This window comes from Mandrillus leucophaeus, unplaced genomic scaffold, assembly GCF_000951045.1.
Source record: "Mandrillus leucophaeus isolate KB7577 unplaced genomic scaffold, Mleu.le_1.0 Scaffold425, whole genome shotgun sequence".
Classification (NCBI taxonomy): domain Eukaryota; kingdom Metazoa; phylum Chordata; class Mammalia; order Primates; family Cercopithecidae; genus Mandrillus; species Mandrillus leucophaeus.
Genome location: NW_012104532.1, coordinates 271,047 through 293,477, shown reverse-complemented (window position 1 = coordinate 293,477; position 22,431 = coordinate 271,047). Strand labels below are relative to the sequence as shown.

Genomic DNA, 22,431 nt, shown 5'->3' with positions numbered 1-22,431 from the left:
TGAATTTTGTCAAAAGCCTTTTCTGCATCTATTGAGATAATCACGTGGTTCTTGTCTTTGGTTCTGTTTATATGCTGGATTATGTTTATTGATTTGCGAATGCTGAACCAGCCTTGCATCCCAGGGATGAAGCCCACTTGATCATGGTGGATAAGCTTTTTGATGTGCTGCTGAATCCGGTTTGCCAGTATTTTATTGAGGATTTTTGCATCGATGTTCATCAGGGATGTTGGTCTAATTGCCGCTTTGCCTGTGCTGTCCATTAAGGCAGCTACGCCCACCTTGCCTTTGACGGTCAAGAGTTGCCACTTGGCTCCTGCCACCTCAGGAGCCAATTATTCCCACTGTATTTAAATTTTGTAGTTGAGTGACTGTGGTTCCCAATGTCAGATCTGACATACAGAGAAAAGCAATTACAGGGCTCCTCAGAGATGCAGGTGCTGCCCTCACAAATCTATTTCTCAAGGCATTGGTCAAGGATATATCTTCTGGACCCTCCCAGTTGGGATGAGTAGGTCTAAAATGACTAATCCACCATCTCAATCTCCCTAAGCCTTTAGATCCCTTTCTCTACATTAAACCAAGTGAGATCAGGCATTTCCAGCTCACTCACAGTGGGCCATCTTTTAATCCATATATCAGCTAACCAAGCAAATAATCTATTAGAACCTTTTTTAACTTCCCAAGCTGCAACATTATATGCAGAGTCCCTACTTTGTGGTCCCAAATAAATAAATTCAGCCCAATCCAACTCTATTTTCCTTCCATCATTATCCCACACCTTTACTATCTATTCTCGTGCCTGTTTTCCAGATTTGTTTATATAAATTAGAAAACTCAAGCAGTTCTTTTCAAGTGTAGTGCACCTCCTCATGGGTCACACTCTCAGCCTCACCTCTAGGGACTTGCCAGGACTTTAGTCTGGTTATAGGTCTAGAAGCAAACAGGGATGTTGGGGGTGGTTCCTGAGGAGAATCAACATTATCTTGCCTGGCAACTGCCTCAGGGGAGGCCATCACTGTTGCCTCAGGCAGCGCAGGGTTTATCTCTTCAGACAAAGGTGGAAAGGCTGATGGCAGCATGGCTCCAGGAGGGGATGCTGCCGTTACTGGGAATGGGGAAGCTATTTCTTCTGGCAAAAAAGGTTCATCAGAGTTTACAAACTCAAGAGTCCCCAGATTCATCAGGGTCCTCCCACAGATCCCCTTTCCAAGTTGCAGGGTCCCATTCTTTTCCAATCAATGCCCTTACTTTAACAGTAGACACCTAGCGAGACTGTGCACGCACCTTTCATTGTATGTCAGACACTTGCACAGTAAGAGCTTGTATCTGTTCTTCCACAATTTCAGTTATTTCTCTACAGGAGCTAAGACTCTCACTCAGGGCAATCTCAGCAGTATCTGCTTCTGAAGCCGGGACACAGAATCCCTGAGTTCATCATTTTCTTTCATCACTTTGTCCACCGAATTTAGGAGCAACCAACCAGCTTCATTATGTTGTTTGGTTCTCCATATATGGTCAAAGGTATTATATATAGAGTCACTAAACTCCTTGCCTCTTACTAGGGGTGAATCAGGAGTGTCAAATGCATTTATTTTGCATAATTCTCTCAACAGTTCATGCCGACGACTATCAGTGTTCTCTACACTATTACAAGTAGAGTTCTTAGCATTTGGGGGTCTAATCATATTAAGCAGCAAACTCTAGAAACCTCCAAACTAAAAAACTCCATCCTTAATATTCTGTTCCTCTAGAACCACTCCTTGTACCAAAATCTCTATTAGGGTTCTCTAGAGGGACAGAACTAACAGAATATTTATATAAATGGCATATTAAGTATTAACTCGCACAAACACAATGTCCCACAATAGGCTGTCTGCAGGCTGAGAGGCAAGAAAAGCCAGTCCAAGTTCCAAAACTGAAGAACATGGAGTCTGATGTTTGAGGGCAGGAAGCATCCAGCACAGGAGAAAGATGTAGGCTAGTAGGCTAGGCCCATCTCTCTTTTCACATTTTTCTGCCAGCTTATATTCTAGCCATGCTGGCAGCTGATTAAATGGTACCCACCCAGATTAAGGGTGGGTCTGCCTTTCCCAGCCCACAACTCAAATGTTAACCTCCTTTAGCAACACCCTCACAGATACACCAGGATCAATACTTTATATCCTTCAATCCAATCAAGTTGACACTCAGTATTTATCATCATACCTACTATTTTGAAGGGCTCCAAAACAATCTACCATGAAAAATGGTGTCCTCATAATGGAAAAGTTGAGATATACACCTAAGTGGAGTAACACACAATCACAGACTCTCAAGGATTACCTGGTTCATTTATTTACCCTTTAATGTATACATTCCCTACCCAATACTTCTACAAAGTAATAAATCATTGACCTGATTCTGAACATCTCCATCTACAGGCAAACCATGAAGGAACCCATCTCATGTTTAGCCACCTAAGAGTATTTCTCCAAAACCAGCAAAAAATGAAAAAAAAATTATTTGCAAAACAAACTGCATATCGAAATTTCAGTAAAACTCTAAGATTAATACTCAGTTCTTTTTTTTTTTTTTCAATCGCCTAGGTGATTATTTAAAAAAATTTTAAGAGCCTCCTAGAATTAACAGGTGTCATGGTGCCAATTTCACTACAGATGGTATATGCAAGAGCCTTACCTTCCTGGCAAAATTCTTTGAAAACTGTTCTAAAATACCTCAAATGAGTTACTACATAATTTCAGTAGCACCATATGGACACACACCTAAGTACATGCAAATAACACACTATAAAAGTGATGAAGTCAAGTAGGGCAATCCTTGCAGTGAATATTAGAGAAACTACATTTAATATTAACAGAGGTATCATTTAGTCTTCTCAGATAAAAGAATGAAACTAAGGGATTATTTTAAATCTTTGATCATTGACTGGTATTATTTATCCCTCTGCCAAATAAAATTATGTATGAGTATGTCTCTTCTAAGTCCATCAAACAAAGAAACCTAAAATAATTTAAATGGTGCCCTGAAATAGTTTGCTGAAATAATAAGCCTAAAGTAATACACACCTCGAGTAAAATAAACTGCTTCACATCTAGATATAATGGAAATAATTCTGCCCTCCTTACCTTATTCATGTTGTTTTCATCAACCACATCCTTGGATATATCCTGGATTATTTCTGGACACAAGATAAGGAGAATGATTTGTAGTGGCCAAACTGCTGCTTTACGTTTGGTGCTTTCAGCAAAACCATCCACCAAGTCAAACAGCTTTTCTGCACATTCTACATGAAAAATACATTAAATGACATTATTAGATAGGAACAAAATCCCTGGCATTAAAGTAAAAGCTGACACTATGTAAAAACCCAAGGGCATGGCTCACGTCTATAATCCCAGCACTTTGGGAGGCTGAGGCGGGCGGATCACGAAGTCAGCAGATCGAGACCATCCTGGCTAACGCAGTGAAACCCCGTCTCCACTAAAAATACAAAAAATTAGCCAGGAGTGGTGGCGGGCACCTGCAGTCCCAGCTACTCGGGAGGCTGAGGCAGGAGAATGGCATGAACCTGAGAGGCGGAGCTTGCAGTGAGCCGAGATTGCGCCACTGCACTCCAGCCTGGGAGACAGAGCAAGGCTCCATCTCAAAAAAACAAAAACAAAAAAACAAAAAAACCCAAGGGCAACACTTTTAAAAGATAAACATGGAACTAAACATGGAACTTCATTTAAGCAACTACACAAAAGCATTCTGGTAAGTAGACAAGCAATGTAATACTGTCTATGTGTTAGAAGAGCTATCTTGATCTATCCTGGAAAAGCCCACATTTTAGAATGGATGATCGTGTATTTGGGCTCACTGGGCAGGCCCTTACGCAAAGTGTGATGTACCCAAGCAACAAACACTGAACAGCTTCCCAAAAAGAATCACCAGAGTTCTCCAGGAGTCTGTATTCTCTGCCTTGCAGTTGTGTCTTACATCATAGGTAAGAATATTACTACTTTATACGCATCTCCCTAAATACAAAATAAAGCTTCAGAGCACATGCTTCTCCACAACAAAGAGTCAAACATCCCATCCTATCACAACTCTAAAGATCTGACCTTCATTTCAGACTACTTTGTTTGCTCCAAGGAAAGGAAGAGGGTTGGGTGTAATTTGGAAATGTAAGAGAAAAGCAATATTTCCTATTTGACGCCAGTTGACAATAGAAGATGTAAAAGCACCTTTATAACAAAAATAACTTGGAAAATGATAGGTTTTTATGTCACAAGTAGGCATTTGAAAGACAAAAAAAAAAAAAAATCAATCTTATCCTTACCAGCCATATCAGTCTGTGGGATCTGGTATAGTTTTGTAAATTCATCTGGATAATTTTCTACCCAGTTCCAAAATGCCTATAAATAAACAAACACATGTCTTTATATGAAAGCAGTGATCTTTTGTAATATAGTAAATAAAATGTCACAAACTTCTAACTTCCTTCATAATAATATTACAATGTATTCTTCCTGAAAATTAATGTGAAACTATCACTCAAGTCATAACTTTTTGATTCAGGATGCTAACGACAGCAAATTTTATCACCGAAAACAAAATTTTAATACCAGAGAGGTTGTAACTTACCTTTTCCAGGCTATTTATAACTGCTAACTGTGCAACCTTCTTTAGGGCTTTAAATTTAAATGCTGTTTCTGGAAAAAACACAATTTTTAAAAATTAACTCTAGAATAAGTTAACACAAATACAACTCAGAGCAAAATAACTTTCCATTTACTTATTACTTTTGCTCCAATGTTATCTGTAAGCAATGAAAGGTAAAGACACCTAACACAAACCCAAAACTTGATAGTTGCCTGCTAGGAAAGAAAAATTCCAAAATAGCAAATATGTCTTGGACATCAATGATTATGAGCTTCTTCCTTTGTTTTTAATAACTTGCTTTTTCAAAAAAAGTATAAAACACATACAGGATATTGATTCTTCCTATCCATGAGCATGGAATGGTTTTCCATTTGTGTCCTCTCTTATTTCCTAGAGCAGTGGTTTGTAGTTCTCCTTGAAGAGGTCCTTCACATCCCTTGTAAGTTGGATTCCTAGGTATTTTATTCTCTTTGTAGCAATTGTGAATGGGAGTTCACTCATGATTTGGCTCTCTGTCTGTTATTGGTATATAGGAATGCTTGTGAGTTTTACACACTGATTTTGTATCCTGAGACTTTGCTGAAGTTGCTTATCAGCTTAAGGAGATTGTGGGCTGAGACGATGGGGTTTTCTAAACATACAACCATGTCATCTGCAAACAGGGACAATTTGACTTCCTCTTTTCCTACCTGAATACCCTTTATTTCTTTCTCTTCCCTGATTGCCCTGGCCAGAACTTCCAATATTATGTTGAATAGGAGTGGTGAGAGGGGGCATCCTTGTCTTGTGCTGGTTTTCAAAGGGAATGCTTCCAGTTTTTGCCCATTCAGTATGATATTGGCTGTGGGTTTGTCATAAATAGCTCTTATTATTTTGAGATACGTTTGATCAATACCTAGTTTATTCAGTTTTTGGCATGAAAGGGTGTTGAATTTTATCAAAGGCCTTTTCTGCATCTATTGAGATAATCATGTGGTTTTTGTTGTTGGTTCTGTTTATGTGATAGATTGCTTTCATTGATTTGTGTATGTTGAACCAGCCTTGCATCCCAGAGATGAAGCCAACTTGATCATGGTGGACAAGCTTTTTGATGTGATTGTTGGATTCAGTTTGCCAGTATTTTATTGAGGATTTTCGCATCAATGTTCATCAGGGATATTGGTCTAAACTTTTCTCTTGCTTTTGTGTCTCTGCCAGGTTTTGGTATCAGGATGACGCTTATAAAACGAGTTAGGGAGGATTCACTCTTTTTCTATTGTTTGAAATAGTTTCAGAAGGAATGATACCAGCTCCTCTTTGTACCTCTGGTAGAATCTGGCTGTGAATCCATCTGGTCCTGGACTTTCATTGGTTGACAGGCTATTAATTATTGCCTCAATTTCAGAACTTGTTACTGGTCTATTCAGGGATTCAACTTCTTCATGGTTTAGTCTTGGCAGGGTGTAGGTATCCAGGAATTTATCCATTTCTTCTAGATTTTCTAGTTTACTTGTGTAGAGGTGTTTATAGTATTCTCTGATGGTAGCTTGTACTTCTGTGGGATCGGTGCTGATATCCCTTTTATCATTTTTTATTGCATCTATTTGATTCTTCTTTCTTCCTTCCTTATTAGTCTGGCTAGTGGTCTATCTATTTTCTTGATCTTTTCAAAAAAAACCAGCTCCTGGATTCATTGATTTTTTTTTTTTTGGAGACAGAGTCTTGCTCTGTCGCCCAGGCTGGAGTGCAGTGGCGCGATATGGGCTCACTGCAAGCTCTGCCTCCCAGATGCATGTCATTCTTCTGCCTCAGACTCCCAAGTAGCTGGGACTACAGGCACCCACCACCATGCCTGGCTAATTTTTTTGTATTTTTAGTAGAGACGGGTTTCACTGAGACCAAGGCAGGCAGATCATGAGGTAAGGAGATTCACTGATTTTTTGAAAGTTTTTTCGTATCTCTATATCCTTCAGTTCTGCTCTGAACTTAGTTATTTCTTGCCTTCTGCTAGCTTTTGAATTTGTTTGCTCTTGCTTCTCTAGTTCTTTTAATTGTGATGTTAGGGTGTCAATTTTAGATCTTTCCTGCTTTCTCTTCTGGGCATTTAGTGCTATAAATTTCCCTCTATGCAGTGCTATAAATGTATCCCAGAGGTTCTGCTACGTTGTGTATTTTTCTCATTGGTTTGAAAGAACATCTTTATTTCTGCCTTCATTTCGTTATTTTCCCAGTAGTCATTCAGGAGCAGGTTGTTCAGTTTCCATGTAGTTGTGTGGTTTAGAGTGAGTTTCTTAATCCTGAGTTCTAATTTGATTGCACTGTGGTCTGAGAGACTATTTGTTATGATTTCCATTCTTTGGCATTTGCTGAAGAGTGTTGTACTTCCAATTATGTGGTCAATTTTAGAATAAGTGCGATGTGGTGCTAAGAAGAATGTATATTCTGTTGATTTGGGGTGGAGAGTTCTGTAGATGTCTATTACATCCGCTTGGTCCAGAGCTGAGTTCAAGTCCTGGATATTCTTGTTAATTTTCCGTCTCGTTGATCTGTCTAATGTTGACAGTGGGGTGTTAAAGTCTCCCACTATTATTGTGTGGGAGTCTAAGTCTCTTTGTAGGTCTCTAAAGACTTGCTTTATGAATCTGGGTGCTCCTGTATTGGGTGCATATATATTTAGGGTAGTTAGCTCTTCTTGTTGCATTGATCCCTTTACCACTATGTAATACCCTTCTTTGACTCTTTTGATCTTTTTTGTTGGTTTAAAGTCTGTTTTATCAGAGACAAGGATTGCAACCCTGCTGTTTTTTGCTTTCCATTTGCTTGGTAAATCCTCCTCCATCCCTTTATTTCGAACCTATGTGTATCTTTGCATGTGAGATGGGTCTCCTGAACGCAGCACACTGATAGGTCTTGACTCTTTATCCAGTTTGCCAGTCTGTGTCTTTTAATTGGGGCATTTAGCCTGTTTACATTTAAAGTTAATATTGTTATGCGTGAATTTGTTATTATGATGCTAGCTGGTTATTTAGTCCGTTTACATTTAAGGTTAATATTGTTACATGTGAATTTGTCACTATGATGCTAACTGGTTATTTTGTCCATTAGTTGATGCAGTTTCTTCATAGCATAGATGGTCTTTACAATTTGGTATGTTTTTGCCATGGCTGGTACTGGTTGTTCCTTTCCATGCTTAGTGTTTCCATCAGGAGCTCTTGTAAGGCAGGCCTGGTGTTGACAAAATCTCTCAGCATTTGCTTTATTTTGTTTCTCCTTCACTTATGAAGCTTAGTTTGGCTGGATATGAAATTCTGGGATGAAAATTCTTTAAGAATGCTGAATATTGGCCCCCACTCTCTTCTGGCTTGTAGGGTTTCTGCCTAGAGATCCTCTGTTAGTCTGATGGGTTTCCCTTTGTGGGTAACCTGACCTTTCTCTCTGGTTGCCCTTAACATTTTTTCCTTCATTTCAACCTTGGTGAATCTGACGATTATATGTCTTGGGGTTGCTCTTCTTGAGGATTATCTTCGTAGGGTTCTCTGTATTTCCTAAATTTGAATGTTGGCCTGCCTTGCCAGGTTGGGAAAGTTCTCCTGGATAATATCTTGAAGAGTGTTTTCCAACTTGGTTCCATTCTCCCCATCACTTTCAGTTACATCAATCAAACATAGATTTGGTCTTTTCACATAGTCTCATATTTTTTGGAGGCTTTGCTTGTTTCTTTTTGCTCTTTTTTCTCTAATCATGTCTTCTCGCTTTATTTCATTGAATTGATCTTCAATCTCTAATATCCTTTCTTCTGCTTGATCGATTGGGCTATTAATACTTGTGTATGCTTCACGAAGTTCTCGTGCTGTATTTTTCAGCTCCATCAGGTCATTTATGTTCTTCTCTAAGATGGTTACTCTAGTCACCAATTCGTCTAATCTTTTTAACAGGTTCTTCGCTTCCTTGCATTGGCTTAGAACATGCTCCTTTAGCTCCAAGGAGTCTGTTACTACCCATCTTCTGAAGCCTACTATTGTCAATTCGTCAAACTCATTCTTCGTCCAGTTTTGTTCCCCTGCTGGTGAGGAGTTGTTATCCTTTGGAGGAGAAGAGGCATTCTGGTTTTTTTTTCAGCCTTTTTGCACTGGTTTCTCCCCATCTTCGTGGATTTACCTACCTTTAGTCTTTGATGTTGGTGATGTTGATACTATTCCTTTCTTAGTTTTCCTTCTAACAGTCAGACCCCTCTGCTGCAGGTCTGGAGTTTGCTGGAGGTCCATTCCAGACCCTGTTTGCCAGGGTATCACCAGCGAAGGCTGCAGAACAACAAAGACTGCTGCCTGTTCTTACCCATGGAAGCTTTGTCCCAGAGGGGCACCCGCCAGATGCCAGCCAGAGAGGATATAAACAAATGGAAAAACATTCCATGCTCAAGGATAGGAAGAATCAATATCGTGAAAATGGCCATACTGCCCAAAGCAATTTATAGATTCAATGCTACCCCATCAAACTACCACTGACTTTCTTCATAGAATTAGAAAAAACTACTTTAAATTTCATATGAAACCAAAAAAGAGCCTGCATAACCAAGACAATCCTAAGCAAAAAGAACAAAGCTGGAGGCATCACACTACCTGACTTCAAACTGTATTACAAGGCTACAGTAACCAAAACAGCATGGTACTGGTACCAAAACAGATACACAGACGAATGGAACAGAACAGAGGCCTCAGAAATAACACCACACATCTACAACCATCTGATCTTTGACAAACCTGACAAAAACAAGCAATGAGGAAAGGATTCCCCATTTAATAAATGGTATTGGCAAAACTGGCCAGCCATATGCAGAAAACTGAAACTGGACCCTTTCCTTACACCTTATACAATAATTAACGCAAGATGGACTAAAAACTTAAAAGGAAGACCTAAAACCATAAAAACCCTAGAAGAAAACCTAGGCAATACCATTCAGGACATAAGCATGGGGGAAAGACTTCATCACTAAAACACCAAAAGCAATGGCAACAAAAGCCAAAATTGACAAATGGGATCTAATTAAACTGAAGAGCTTCTGCACAGCAAAATGAACTATCACGGAGTTCAGGTATCCTACAGAATGGGAGAAAATTTTTGCAATCTATCCATCTGACAAAGGGCTAATATCCAGAATCTACAAAGAACTTAAATTTATCAGAAAAACACAAACAACCCCATCAAAAAGTAGATGAAGGATATGAACATACACTTCTCAAAAGAAGACATTTATGCAGCAACAAACATATAGAGAGAAAAGCTCATCATCACTGGTCATTAGATAAATGCAAATCAAAACCACAATGAGATACCATCTCACACCAGTTAGAATTGTGATCGTTAAAAAGTCAGGAAACAAAAGATGCTGGAGAGAATGTGGAGAAACAGGAATGCTTTTACACTGTTGATGGTAGTGTAAATTAGTTCAACCACTGTGGAAGACAGTGTGGCGATTCCTCAAGGATTTAGAACTAGAAATACCATTTGACCCAGCAATCCCATTACTGGGCATACACCCAAAGGATTATGAATCATTCTGCTATAAAGACACATGCACACGTATGTTTATTGTGGTACTGTTCACAACAGCAAAGACTTGGAACCAACCCAAATGCCCATCAATGATAGACTGGATAAAGAAAATGTGGCACATATACACCATGGAATACTATGCAGTAGGATAAAAAGGTAAGTTCTTATGTTCTTTGCAGGGACATGGATGAAATTGGAAACCACCATTCTCGGCAAACTAACACAAGAACGGAAAACCAAACACCACATGTTCTCACTCCTAAGTGGGAGTTGAACAATGAGAACACATGTACACAGGGAGGGGACCATCACACACCGGGGCCTGTTGCGGGGTGGGGGGCTAGGGGAGGGATAGCATTAGGAGAAATACCTAAGGCAGATGATGGGTTGATGGGTGCAGCAAACCACCATGGCACATGGACACCTATGTAACAAACCTGCACATTCTGCACATGTACCCCAGAACTTAAAGTATAATAAAAAAATTTTAAAAACATATACAGGGCCAGGCCCGATGACTCACGCCTATAATCTCAGCACTTTGCAAGGCAGGAGTGGGAAGATAGCTTGAGCCCAGAATTTCAAGGCTACAGTATATTATAACCATGTCACTGCATGCCAGCCTGAGCGACAGAGCAAGACTCTGTCAAAAAAAAAAAAAAAAAGAAAAAAAGAAAGGAAGCAAAAGCATAAGTGTTCAAGAGAAATTTTTAAAACCATCAATGATTCTATCATTTGGAGACAATCACAGTTAACATCTGGTGGTTTTTCTTCCATCACTTTTCCTATGCATGTAGAAAACAAATATATTTAACATAATTGAGATCATGTAGGCTATACCAAACCCATTCTTTTTACATAGTGTCCCTAATTTTTTCTGTCAGTAAAAACTCTTCATGTATATATGTGTGTGTGTGTGTGTGTGTGTGTGTATATATATATATATATATTTTTTTTTTTTTTGAGATGGAGTCTCGCTCTGTTGCCCAGGCTGGAGTGCAATGGCGCAATGTTGGCTCACTGCAACCTCTGCCTCCCAGGTTCAAGTGATTCTCCTGCCTCAGCCTCCCTAGTAGCTGGGATTACAGGCGTGCACCACCACATCCAGCTAATTTTTGTATTTTTAGTAGAAACGGGGTTTCACCATGTTGGTCAGGCTGTTCTCGAACTCCTGACCTCGTGATCCACCCACGTCGGCCTCCCAAAGTGCTGGGATTACAGGCGTGAGTCACCCCACCTGGCCTATTTTTGATGGCTCTATATGCAATAGTAACTATTACACAAACAAAACATACCATGTATTTTTAGTTAATTCTTTTGGAATCTTAATGCTTTCAAAATATTACAGATGAGCAAACTGTGTGTCTAAGGTTACAGATTTAATAAATGACTGAATTGGGCTTTAATATCAAAGTCTTTTCAGTATGCTTTGATGTCTCTCATAATATTTAAGTCACTGTATTAAGTTACTGGTTATTTAAATGTTTTCCAGTTTTAACACTGAAGTTATTTCTGTTATTTCACTATTATAAATAACATTAATAAATACTTTTTTATCAAAATATTTTCCCATATCACTGCTTATTTAAGATAAGGAATCTCTAGAAGTGTCCAGTCACAGAGATGAATATTTTTAAGGCCCTTCATAAAGATTACCAAGTTGCCTTTCATTAGGGTTGAGCCAAATGCTGCTATCACCAAGCAGCATATGAAAGTGCCTTCATCGTATCTTTGTCATCACAAAAGCATGTTCATTTTCTTTATTTTGTTAATTGGATTGTTCAAAATAGTAGACTGCATTTTAACGCAAGTAACAGTAAACGTTTCTCTATATAAATATATTGGGTATTTTAATTTCTTCTTCTATAAGTTTATAGTCTACATCCAGAAAAAGATTTATGTCTGGAGAAAATGACCTGTCTATAAATAATTTTACTGGCAAAGAACTTCTCCTGTTGACTTTTAATGAAGTGATAGAGGTTTTTATTACATCTATGTAAGTGTCTAAGAGAGAGATGAGTCTTTTTTCTGGATGTGCAAATAAGTTACTCTCCAAATCAGTTTTTAAAAGTACTCCTTTGAATTCTCTTTGCTCTCACCCTCCATTGATTTCCAAATAATGACATTACACTTCACAGTGTTCTTTAGCAACAACTTTACCTTTATGACATCTTAAATGGGTTATATACTGTAATCTATTCTCAAAGCCAAAGTATCTTCCAGTTCTACAAGTTTCTTGTTGGATACCCTACTGATACCTCAAACTCAGAAGATCTAAAACTGAATTTATCATTTTCCTGGTCAAACCCTCTCTTCTGCCATCAACCTTTCCTTCCTTTTTCTGCTCTAATCAGCTTATTCTGTAATATTTGGTGATTATCTAACCTCATATATCTAAATTGACTACCAAATGCTATGTATTCCATTTATTTTTCCTATTTTTTAGATGGAGTTTCAGTCTTGTTGCCCAAGCTGGAGTGCAATGGCGTGATCTCGGCTCACTACAACCTCCGTCTCCCAGGTTGAAGCGATTCTCCTGTGCCTCAGCCACCCGAGTAGCTGGGACTACAGGCGCGGGCCACCATGCCCGGCTGTTCTGTTCTGTTCTGTTCTCTATTCTTTTCTATTTCTATTTCTATTTCTATTTTGAGACAGAGTCTCGCTCTGTTGCCCAAGCTGGAGTGCAGTGGCAGGATCTCGGCTCACTGCAAGCTCCGCCTCCCAGGTTCACGCCATTCTCCTGCCTCAGCCTCAGGAGTAGCTGGGACTACAGGCGCCTGCCACCTCGCCCGGATAATTTTTTGTATTTTTAGTAGAGATGGTGTTTCGCTGTGTTAGCCAGGATGGTCTCAATCTCCTGACCTCATGATCTGCCCGCCTTGGCCTCCCAAAGTGCTGGGATTACAGGAGTGAGCCACTGCGCCCGGCCCATTTTTTTGTATTTTTAGTAGAGATGGGGTTTCACCATGTTGGCCAGGTTGGTCTCAAACTCCTAACCTCAGGTGATCTGCCCACCTCAGCCTAACAAAGTGCTGAGATTACAGGCGTGAGCCACCGAGCCTGGCCTCCACTTCTTTGAATAGCTATCAAACTGGTCCCCATCCCCATCCTACCCCATTCCATCATCTGGATATCCACAACTCTCATTATTTCTCACTTATATTACTGCATAACCAAGTTCCAGAAGGTCAGGTAACCCTCTACCAAGCCATCCTGCAAATTTCAAGCAAGGTGGTATATCTAAAATAAAATACTGATTAAGGTATTCCCCACCTTAAAGCCTTTCTATCACTTCCCATGGCCACTAAAATAAAGCTTCATAACTCATAAGCACAACAGTGTAGCAGTCAAGTATTTTGGTTCTAGAGATGAACAGATGTGAACTCAATCTTTACTGATTGATTACTAGCTCTGTAACTTTGGAAATTTACTTAGGCCTCAGTTTCCTCATCTACACAGGAGATGATAATACTAGTATTGCTTCACAGGGTTATGGCAAGAATTGATGAGAAAAGGCATGCAAACTGCATAGTGCAAGGCCCAGCACAGACTGAAAATGTAACAAATGTTTTTCTCCCTCTCTTTCTCGATATATCTATTGAGATATAGACATTATCTATATATCCAGATCTATATAGTATACATAGATAGATCTGGATATATACATACAGATCGATATATCTATATACAGATAGGCATATCGAGAGAGAGAGAGAGAGAGAGAGAGAGAGAGACAGAGAGACAGACAGAGAAACAGACATACAGACAGGATCTCACTCTGTTACCCAGGTTGGAATGCAGTGGCATGATCATGGCTTACTGCAGCCTCAACCTCTTCCTGGGCTCAAGTGATCCTCCCACCTCAGCCTCCCAAGTAGCTGAGACTACAGGTGCGTGTCACCACACCTGGCTAGTATTTTTATTTTCTTGTAGAGATGGGGGTCTCTCTATGTTGCTCAGGTTCAAGCAATCCTCCTGCCTCAGCTTCCCCAAAGTGTGGGAATTACATGTGCGAGCCACCAGGCCTGGCCATATTTTTATTAAAATGATCTGACCTATTATTGTACCTTCACATCTTGCTCATCTCCCATCCCCTCAGACAAATATATACTTCTTCTCTCACTTTACACTCACCCTATTTAAGTTTATCATAGCTTTTTTTGCAAATAATTTGATAATGATATCATTTGTCTCATAAACCATGCCATGAGCTCCTTAGGGACAGAGTCCCTATTTTATTAATTTTTGTAATCCCAGCACTTAGCATGGCTTCTTATACACAGTTTCTCAACAAAAGCTTGTTGAATTGTATTTAAAACACATTACTACCTTTACTACTCATTATTGAAAGGGTGCATTCCTTTTATCACTGTCACCAAGAGCCATCTTTTGCTGACCTATTTAATATTGGTTTTACACTTCATATATTTATCAGCATATACTCTAAATTTATGTTCATGAGGGAGCTGCATTCAATGGGAAAGTTACTACAGTATAAAAGAAAGTCATTTATCCACATATTCAATTAGCTTCTCTTATTTGGACAGAAGAGCCATTTCAATTAATTATTATGGATTGAACATTTCTATTGTTTTAAACATCCATTCACAGGCAACCTGGGCTAGACTTGTTTCCAAAACATCACTGAAGAGTTATGAAAATCATAAAATCCCACTAATACTTCTTAACTTTAACTTATAGAGATCTCTAAATTTTACCATTCAGTTCCTCAACTGCTCAATGCTTAATAATAGATATTAAAATCTTGTAAATCTTAACTATTAATTCAATGGTGGTTTATTATAATCCAAAATAATTGCTGTCCACATGTTCCTATCTTGGCATAACAGCTAAAATCATCCCTATATTTTCCTTTATTAAAGTTATTGAACACTGATTTAATTGCTGCTTGGTTTCACAATGGTAATGACCTAAAATCATAAATTATGAACAAGAGTAATATAAATAGAACACAGCTTTATATTATTCCTCTATACAGGTATTGCCTTTTTACATCTCTGGTGAGATAGTTATTGAGTTTAAAGCAAATATTAAGAAAACAAAACCAGGCATTTTGAAAATTATATTGCAGAACTGACGTTTTTGAAGCTAACATTCAATCTGTTTTAGGTCAGACATTAAAAATGCTATTGTTTGACAATTCCTTAAGTTACAAATAAAAATATGTGTGAACTGTATAAGGTTTCATATCTAAATTAGCCAGGGTCTAATAATGCCAAAAACTAAAAAACATTTTTTTGTAAAATGAAATTTAGATATTCATACTCAGTTTATGAATACTCACTGATATCTGATTTACACGAACACATCACTGCTTAACACAGAATTTATCTCAATTCCTTCTGATAGTTTATTTCAATCCACATAATCATGTAAAGTAATTCCAAAGCTTTAAAGTCACATATTAGGTGTTATAATATATGGAACTACTATTGACATGTTTAACAAGGAGACAAAACTAGGCAATGGAAGGTTAAGGGACTTTGTAATGCTATAAAGTCAGTAAGAGAGCTGAAAACAGAAATGTCAGAAATGAAATCTCTGGCTCACTTCATCCTCTCACCATAACATCACAATCTCCTCATTCCATTCGGCAATAAAACTTTGATATCCTACTACAGACAATCTTTTTAAAGCACTATAATAGCTAAACAGATAGCTTCTATAACCTATAGCCACCCTTGGGAAATCAAATTCCAGAAAAATGCAATAAGAGCACCCTCACATTCTCTGTATTGAAAACAAAAATTGTAGTTAAGCAAAACTTTCCATTGCCAAGATTTAAAAGGCTCATTTTCTCTACTGCATTATTTTCAAAGATTGAAAAATAATTAACCATATGTTATTACTGGCTATTTCACAAGGAAATGTCATTATGAAATCCAGTTTGGTGTTCTAGTTCAGCACAATTAATATAATTAGTACATTCATGATATTGGTTTTTGACCTAGTGATTTTTTTTCAGATATATTATACATTTAAACTTACCCTTCAGGAGTCGTTTTAATTTTGCACAATCCACATTGATATACTGTAACAATTCTATATCATGAACATCAACATTGTCTTCTGAACAAACAGTTAATTCCTGTAACCTAAAAAGTAAAAACCAAAAATAACTTATCAAATTAAGTATTAGGGGCCAGGTGTGGTAGCTCACACCTGTAATCCCAGCACTTTGGGAGGCCAAGGCAGGAGGATCACTTGAAGCCAGGAGTTCAAGACCAGCCTGGGCAACATAGCAAGACACCATCTCTACAAAAAAAATACAAAAATTAGCCAGGCATGATGGCACACACCTATAGGTCCAGCTACTCAGGAGGCTAAGGGAGGAGGATCTCTTGAGCTTTGAAGTTTGAAGCTGCAATGAGCTGTGATCACACCGCTGTACCCCAGCCTGAGTAACAGAGTGAGGCCCTGTCTCTTTAAAAAAAAACAAAAACAAAAAAAGTCTTAGAGTATCTCTAAATTCTGAATTCAACAGATTCTTCCCCCAAAGATGAGTTCATAAGAGTAAAGACACATATAAAAATAAAGCCATAAATATTTCTTATAAAATCCTAAAGGAACATAACTAACTTAAAGGATATGATAAAAGAAACCATGATAATCCAGTAAACGTAGCATTGTAGCATCCTTATCCTTAAGACTGAGGTGTCTAAATGATATTTCCAACTTTCGGCCAGGGTTCTTTAGGAAAATTATTTAATTCCAGGATGGGGGCAAGAGATCTACAAGATGAGGGCAGGTCACCTTGGGCTTGAAAACAAAGAAACTATCAACAACTATCAGAGTCATGTCAAATATCACACAGGTATGGACTTTAGGCATCTCAACTGTCAAAAATGGGATAATCTGAGGATCAAAAGAATTATGTCTACAATGGAAATACATACAATAAATTAAAATTCACAAGCCTGTTGTAATATTGAAAGAAAAAACTTCATGGGTAACCTTTCGCAACTGTTAGGGTACCAACTCGTTCTGATAATGAAAAATGAAAGTCAAGTCTGTATCCTGCATTCCCTACATGGACTCTATGGCAAGATAACTAAACACACAATGAAGCAAAAATCTTTCACAGAAGTCACAATTTTAAAATAAAGAATGAATGACAGAATAGAAAACTTCATTTTGCAGCCCCCAGTGAAGTGGAATCCAGGCAGTGATTATCAGTGATTACCAAAAATATTAGGTACAAATTTATGGGAAACTGTATAATGAATGCATAACACTGATAACATCGAAATCCAACCACTGATCATAACATTAAAAGTCAGTAATAGGACATGTTTCCTGACATGATGCTTTAGGAACCACACAGCATCATCAGTAAAGTATTCTTGTCCTCCCAGCCAAATGAACCTGAATCCAGTGAAACCCAAATACAGAATGTAGAAAGTTTTATAAGGCAAAGAGCACAGTCCAACAAATAAACGGCATGAGAAAAAAAGGAGAGCAAGGTGAAGAAATGAAGAAATGATACAGATTAACAGAGGCTCAGGAGAAATATCAACCAATTGCAAAGTATGCATCCTGTTTGTATCTTAATTTGAACAAAACAAATAAAAAAGCCATTTCTGAGATAATGAAAAAAAATTAAACACAAATTTGGCAATACATGATATTAAGGAATTATGATTCTTGATAGGTATGACAATACTATAGTTAAATGCTTAAAAATCTATTTATTAGAGATATATACTGAAATATTTACAGGAGAAATGATGTCTGGGGTTTGCTTTAAATTACTGAAAAGGGAGGAAGAGAAATCATAGCATGCTGGAAACAGTTAAAGCAGGGTAAGAGATGCATGGGGAACTGAAGTACTGTTCTCTCTGCTATGTGTATGTTTTAATTTTTCCACAATGAACAGTTTTCAAAATTCATATTTCAAATTACAAGTAAAAGTATAATTTTAATTAAAAGTAAAACTATAATAAGTAAGCTGGATTTTACTAACTTCTACTTATATCAACTAGATTTCTGAAACATGAATGAAACTTTATATTCACAGGGTACATTTACTTTGTATTTGAAAACTGAGTAAGCCTTTTTTCATTGCACTTTTCAGCTTGTACATGTACATGTGTTTATGTAATTATTTGATTAATATCCCTCCTTCACAGTAGAATGTAAGCTTATAAGGACAGGAATATCTGTTTAAACCAAAGCTTCTCTTATGCTGAATATGAAGTTATCACAAATGTAGAAAAATTTAACACTTAACAAATATGTAGATACTTTTAAACTGATAAAAGAAATTCACTTAGCCTAAATGTTAATAAAAGCAATTAAACTTTTCTTCCATTTTACATCAAAAACCACAGCGCTCAGATTTTCAAAAGTTGGTATTGCTAACCTATTAAATTATGCTACCTAATGAGGCATACTCATTATTCATATTAATAGACATCAAAAACATAAGCAGCACAATTAAATTGCTAACTTTTATAAATGCAGCAATAGAGATATGGAGAAAAGGCACAAATACTATGTGGTCTTATAATTTATAAGAAGTAACTTGAATTTCAATCATTTAGTGCAATTTGCAACTGAGTTATTAATCATTACACTAAACCTTCAGTTGATAAGAATGTAATCAATCCTATTCTTTCTTCTCAAATTTTCCTTTCACTCACTTTAGCTTTAATTAGCCTACAGCTAACAGTAAAACTATTCTAAGCACTTACATGAACACTCTTCCTATCATCAGGGTAAGAAAAGCTCAGCATTTCAAGCTGGGAATGAGGTTGTCCTCAATGCTAAAAATTCCACAGCTGCTGCAAAGAGCATAGAAATATGGAGTACGGCTCCTTAGAAAACACAACATCACAGATCAGCAACACCAACTTTTCAAAAGCTGACTCTTGTGTTTGCTTGTGAAAAATGGAAGAAAAATTTTGTCACTTTTATAGTCTGGTACCCTTATTGGGAGCAGGTATTTTGTGAAGGTTAAACATCATTTCTGAAGCAGAGAAATCAGATAAAGGGTAGTCTGAGCAAAAGAAATGAAGAGTAGAAAACCCATCACTAAACCATCTAGAAAGACTAGGCATACTGAAAGATACTTTAAATGTACAGGTCCAGAAAAGAAGAAAACTGAAAACCAGAGAGTTAAGTGCATGAGTACATGGTCTGGCCCTGCAACAAAGGAAAGATGAGTGAGGTTTTTGATCTCCTTAACCTAGAAACTTGGGGCTTACCATCCACATGGAGACTGGATATAAAGCCTTGTAACCTAACAATTCAGGATTCTAACCGGGGCCCTGCATAAAATATGAACTAGAAAGAACAATGCACTTCCCCCACCACCACCACTCCCCACAAAAAAAAAGAAAAAAGAAAAAAAATCTACCAGCACAAAGAAGCTTACCTGCTCTGCCTAAACTTTGGATAAAGTGAAAAAAGTCATCTAGAGCTGTTTACCTTCTAAGAGTTTACGGTTCAAATTTATACTGCCCATACAGGGTGGGACAGAGAAATTAAGAAAAAAATAGTTCCAGAACTGGGCACCTGGCAAATGCAAATGCAAAACCATCACTAGAACATTCCCTCAGCCCAAGACTACAAAAGATTCTCAAAGAAAATATAGGCCCCACTAAAGATAACTTTCCAATCAAGGATTCCAAAACTGAGATGAAACGATTCGCTATGAATGAATCAGCACAAACAAATCAATATTAAACAATACTAAAGAGAATGTAAAATATGTTTTAAATGATCAGAGACATAGAAAAAAACTGAAAACTATTTTTATAAAAGGAGTAAGAAACCATAATGAACAGATTTATATAGAACCAAATAGTAAACTGTAAAGAACCAAATGACGTTTAAAGTCATTGGGTCTTCTGCTTCTGGTGGTATATCAAATTAGATATTCTGAAGCACCGTCTCACTACAAAACAACTAGATCTACTGCAGTTGTGGAGTAATTCTGTGGAGAAAGCAGCTACTCCTCTACATAAAATAGTACTATGAGCCACAGAAAATGGTATAGTCCAGGAGAAAAATAAAGCTATCTTAAGATTTATAGCCAGCCAGGCATGGTAGCTCACACCCTGTAACCCCAACACTTTGGGAGGCTAAGGCAGGAGAATCCCTTGAGCCCAGGGGTTCAAGACAAGCCTCGGCAACATGGCAAGACCCTGTCTCTACAAAAAAATTAAAGAAACTAGCCAGGCATGGTGGCACGTGCCTGTAGTCCTGGCTACTCGAGAGGCTGAGGTGGGAGGATCTCTTGAGCCCAGGAGGTCGAGGCTGCAGTGAGCTATGTTCACATCACTGCACTCCAGACTAGGTGACAGAGAGAGACTATGTCTCAAAAAAAATAAATAAATAAATCTGTAGCCTATCTTCCCCTAAAGAAAAATAAAGGTCAGAAATAAAAAAAACCAAATCTTAAAGGAGAAACATTGACGGGGGGGAGAATGGACAAACAGGAAACATCTTCATGATACTGATTCATCTATTATATATGAAACATAAAATCAATCTTTAGAAAGAACTGCCATTCAAGCCACATGCATATTTTAAGTCACCTAATACTGTGACAGCGTAAGATGTTCCCACTTAAAGTAAACCATCATAACGGTCTTTTAGATGAGTGATCCTTCAACAAGATCAGCTCCTATTTCTGACACAAGTTAAATGAAACTGCAAATGCAGTTGTCTGAAACAATGTTATTTCATAGATGCCATTTCTGAGCAGTCTGTCCTCTAAAAGCTAATAAAATTTTAGACACTTGGTTTCTATTCTGGCAACAGTGAACTAGATTCAGGAAATAAACAAAAGTTGCTTATTTTTTACATGTGCTAATGCTGCAAAATCCCATAAAGTAAAACCTTTGGTGACCAGAAATTTTCTAGAATTTTCCAAGGTGGCACATTTGTTGTGTTCTATAAAGCAGCTCATGCATTGATAGACTAAAAGACATTTGGGTTTTTTTGTATCACTTTCAACCTTCAATGTAACAGGTGTTTCAAATAGTAAGGCTGGCCGAGCAGTCACCTAAATGAAAACAGTTTGCGTTTTTTATTAAATACAGTTTTCCACCCTCCTATTCTGTAGGTATTTATTACCTTGCTGACTCAACCACTGTATTATTACTCAGAATATAAAATGTTACTGCTCAAAAGATTTCATGAAAATATTTTTCTATCATATATATATCACTCAAGATTACCAATAATATACCATTAAATAAAACTTTAATTTTCTTTGGATCAAGAACTGTGTTGAGGTTGAAAAATATTGCTGCCTAGGATCTTAATTATAGAAATGTCATTGTTGATTAAAAAGATTGCAGGACTTTGAAGTTAATCAATTCCTCCAAAAAAATATAACACAAATTCTCAAATGGTGATGTATGTTGTCATTCACACTTGCTGGAAAACAACAAAGGAATCAGTAAATCTGACTAATAAAGTCCACTGTTCATACAACACTGACAAGCCAAAGATGCAGGCATCAACAGAGAGGACTGTTTTTCTCTATTCGGTATTAGTCTTCGATTCATGAATCACTAAATAATTTGTGCTATAGTGTCTAATTAAGTTAATAACCCATTTGACTTTACTTGCCTGAGAAAGGCAAATCATTTGCATAACAACAATTTGCAGAGTTACTTGCTACTGTCACTTATAATTCTATCCCACTGGGCACTACCTATACTAATTTCTCCACCTGTATGTAGCATATCACAACTAATGCTCAGGATGATTTTGAGTCATCAATAAAAGCTTGAATTATATTTTTGATACATCTTTAAAAACAGAAGTATATTTTATAAAAAGGATTTCATCAAAATGTGGCTAAAATAGATAGGGAAGCAATCTGGTATAGTGAAACTAATATGAATTCTGAAGCCAGTCTGACTTAGAAATTTTGGGTCCTCCATTATTTGGCACATCACCTTAACTTTTTTGAGTATTAGTTTGCTCACCTGTAAAATGGGGGAAGTATCATCAGGGTTACTGTGAGGATGAGACAGCAAAGGAAATGCTGTAAATACTCAATAAATGGCAGTATTTTACATACACTTAAAACACAGTCCACTTTCTGGAGAATTCTACTTCGCAATTATTCACTTCCTTGTGTTTCCACATCACTTAGGTTTTTTTTTGTTTTTGTTTTTGTTTTGTTTTTTGGTAACCTAAGATTTTGTGATAAAGGGTAGTGTTGTGAAAGTATTCGAATTCTGACTACTCTCATCAATTATTCCATCTGAT

The 22,431-nt window shown here is 37.4% G+C and overlaps 1 protein-coding gene across 2 annotated transcripts in view; it reads right to left on the bottom strand.

Annotated features, from left to right (window-relative positions):
• Window positions 1-22,431, bottom strand: part of NF1 (neurofibromin 1) — a 301,105-nt gene that overhangs the window by 192,515 nt on the left and 86,159 nt on the right. For both annotated transcript variants that reach the window (XM_011993097.1, XM_011993098.1), the window contains exons 5-8: window positions 16,189-16,295; window positions 4,630-4,697; window positions 4,325-4,400; window positions 3,129-3,286 (exon numbers count right to left, since the gene is read on the bottom strand). In XM_011993097.1, the coding sequence (XP_011848487.1) occupies window positions 3,129-3,286; window positions 4,325-4,400; window positions 4,630-4,697; window positions 16,189-16,295 (409 nt within the window). The remainder of the gene's footprint in view (window positions 1-3,128; window positions 3,287-4,324; window positions 4,401-4,629; window positions 4,698-16,188; window positions 16,296-22,431) is intronic.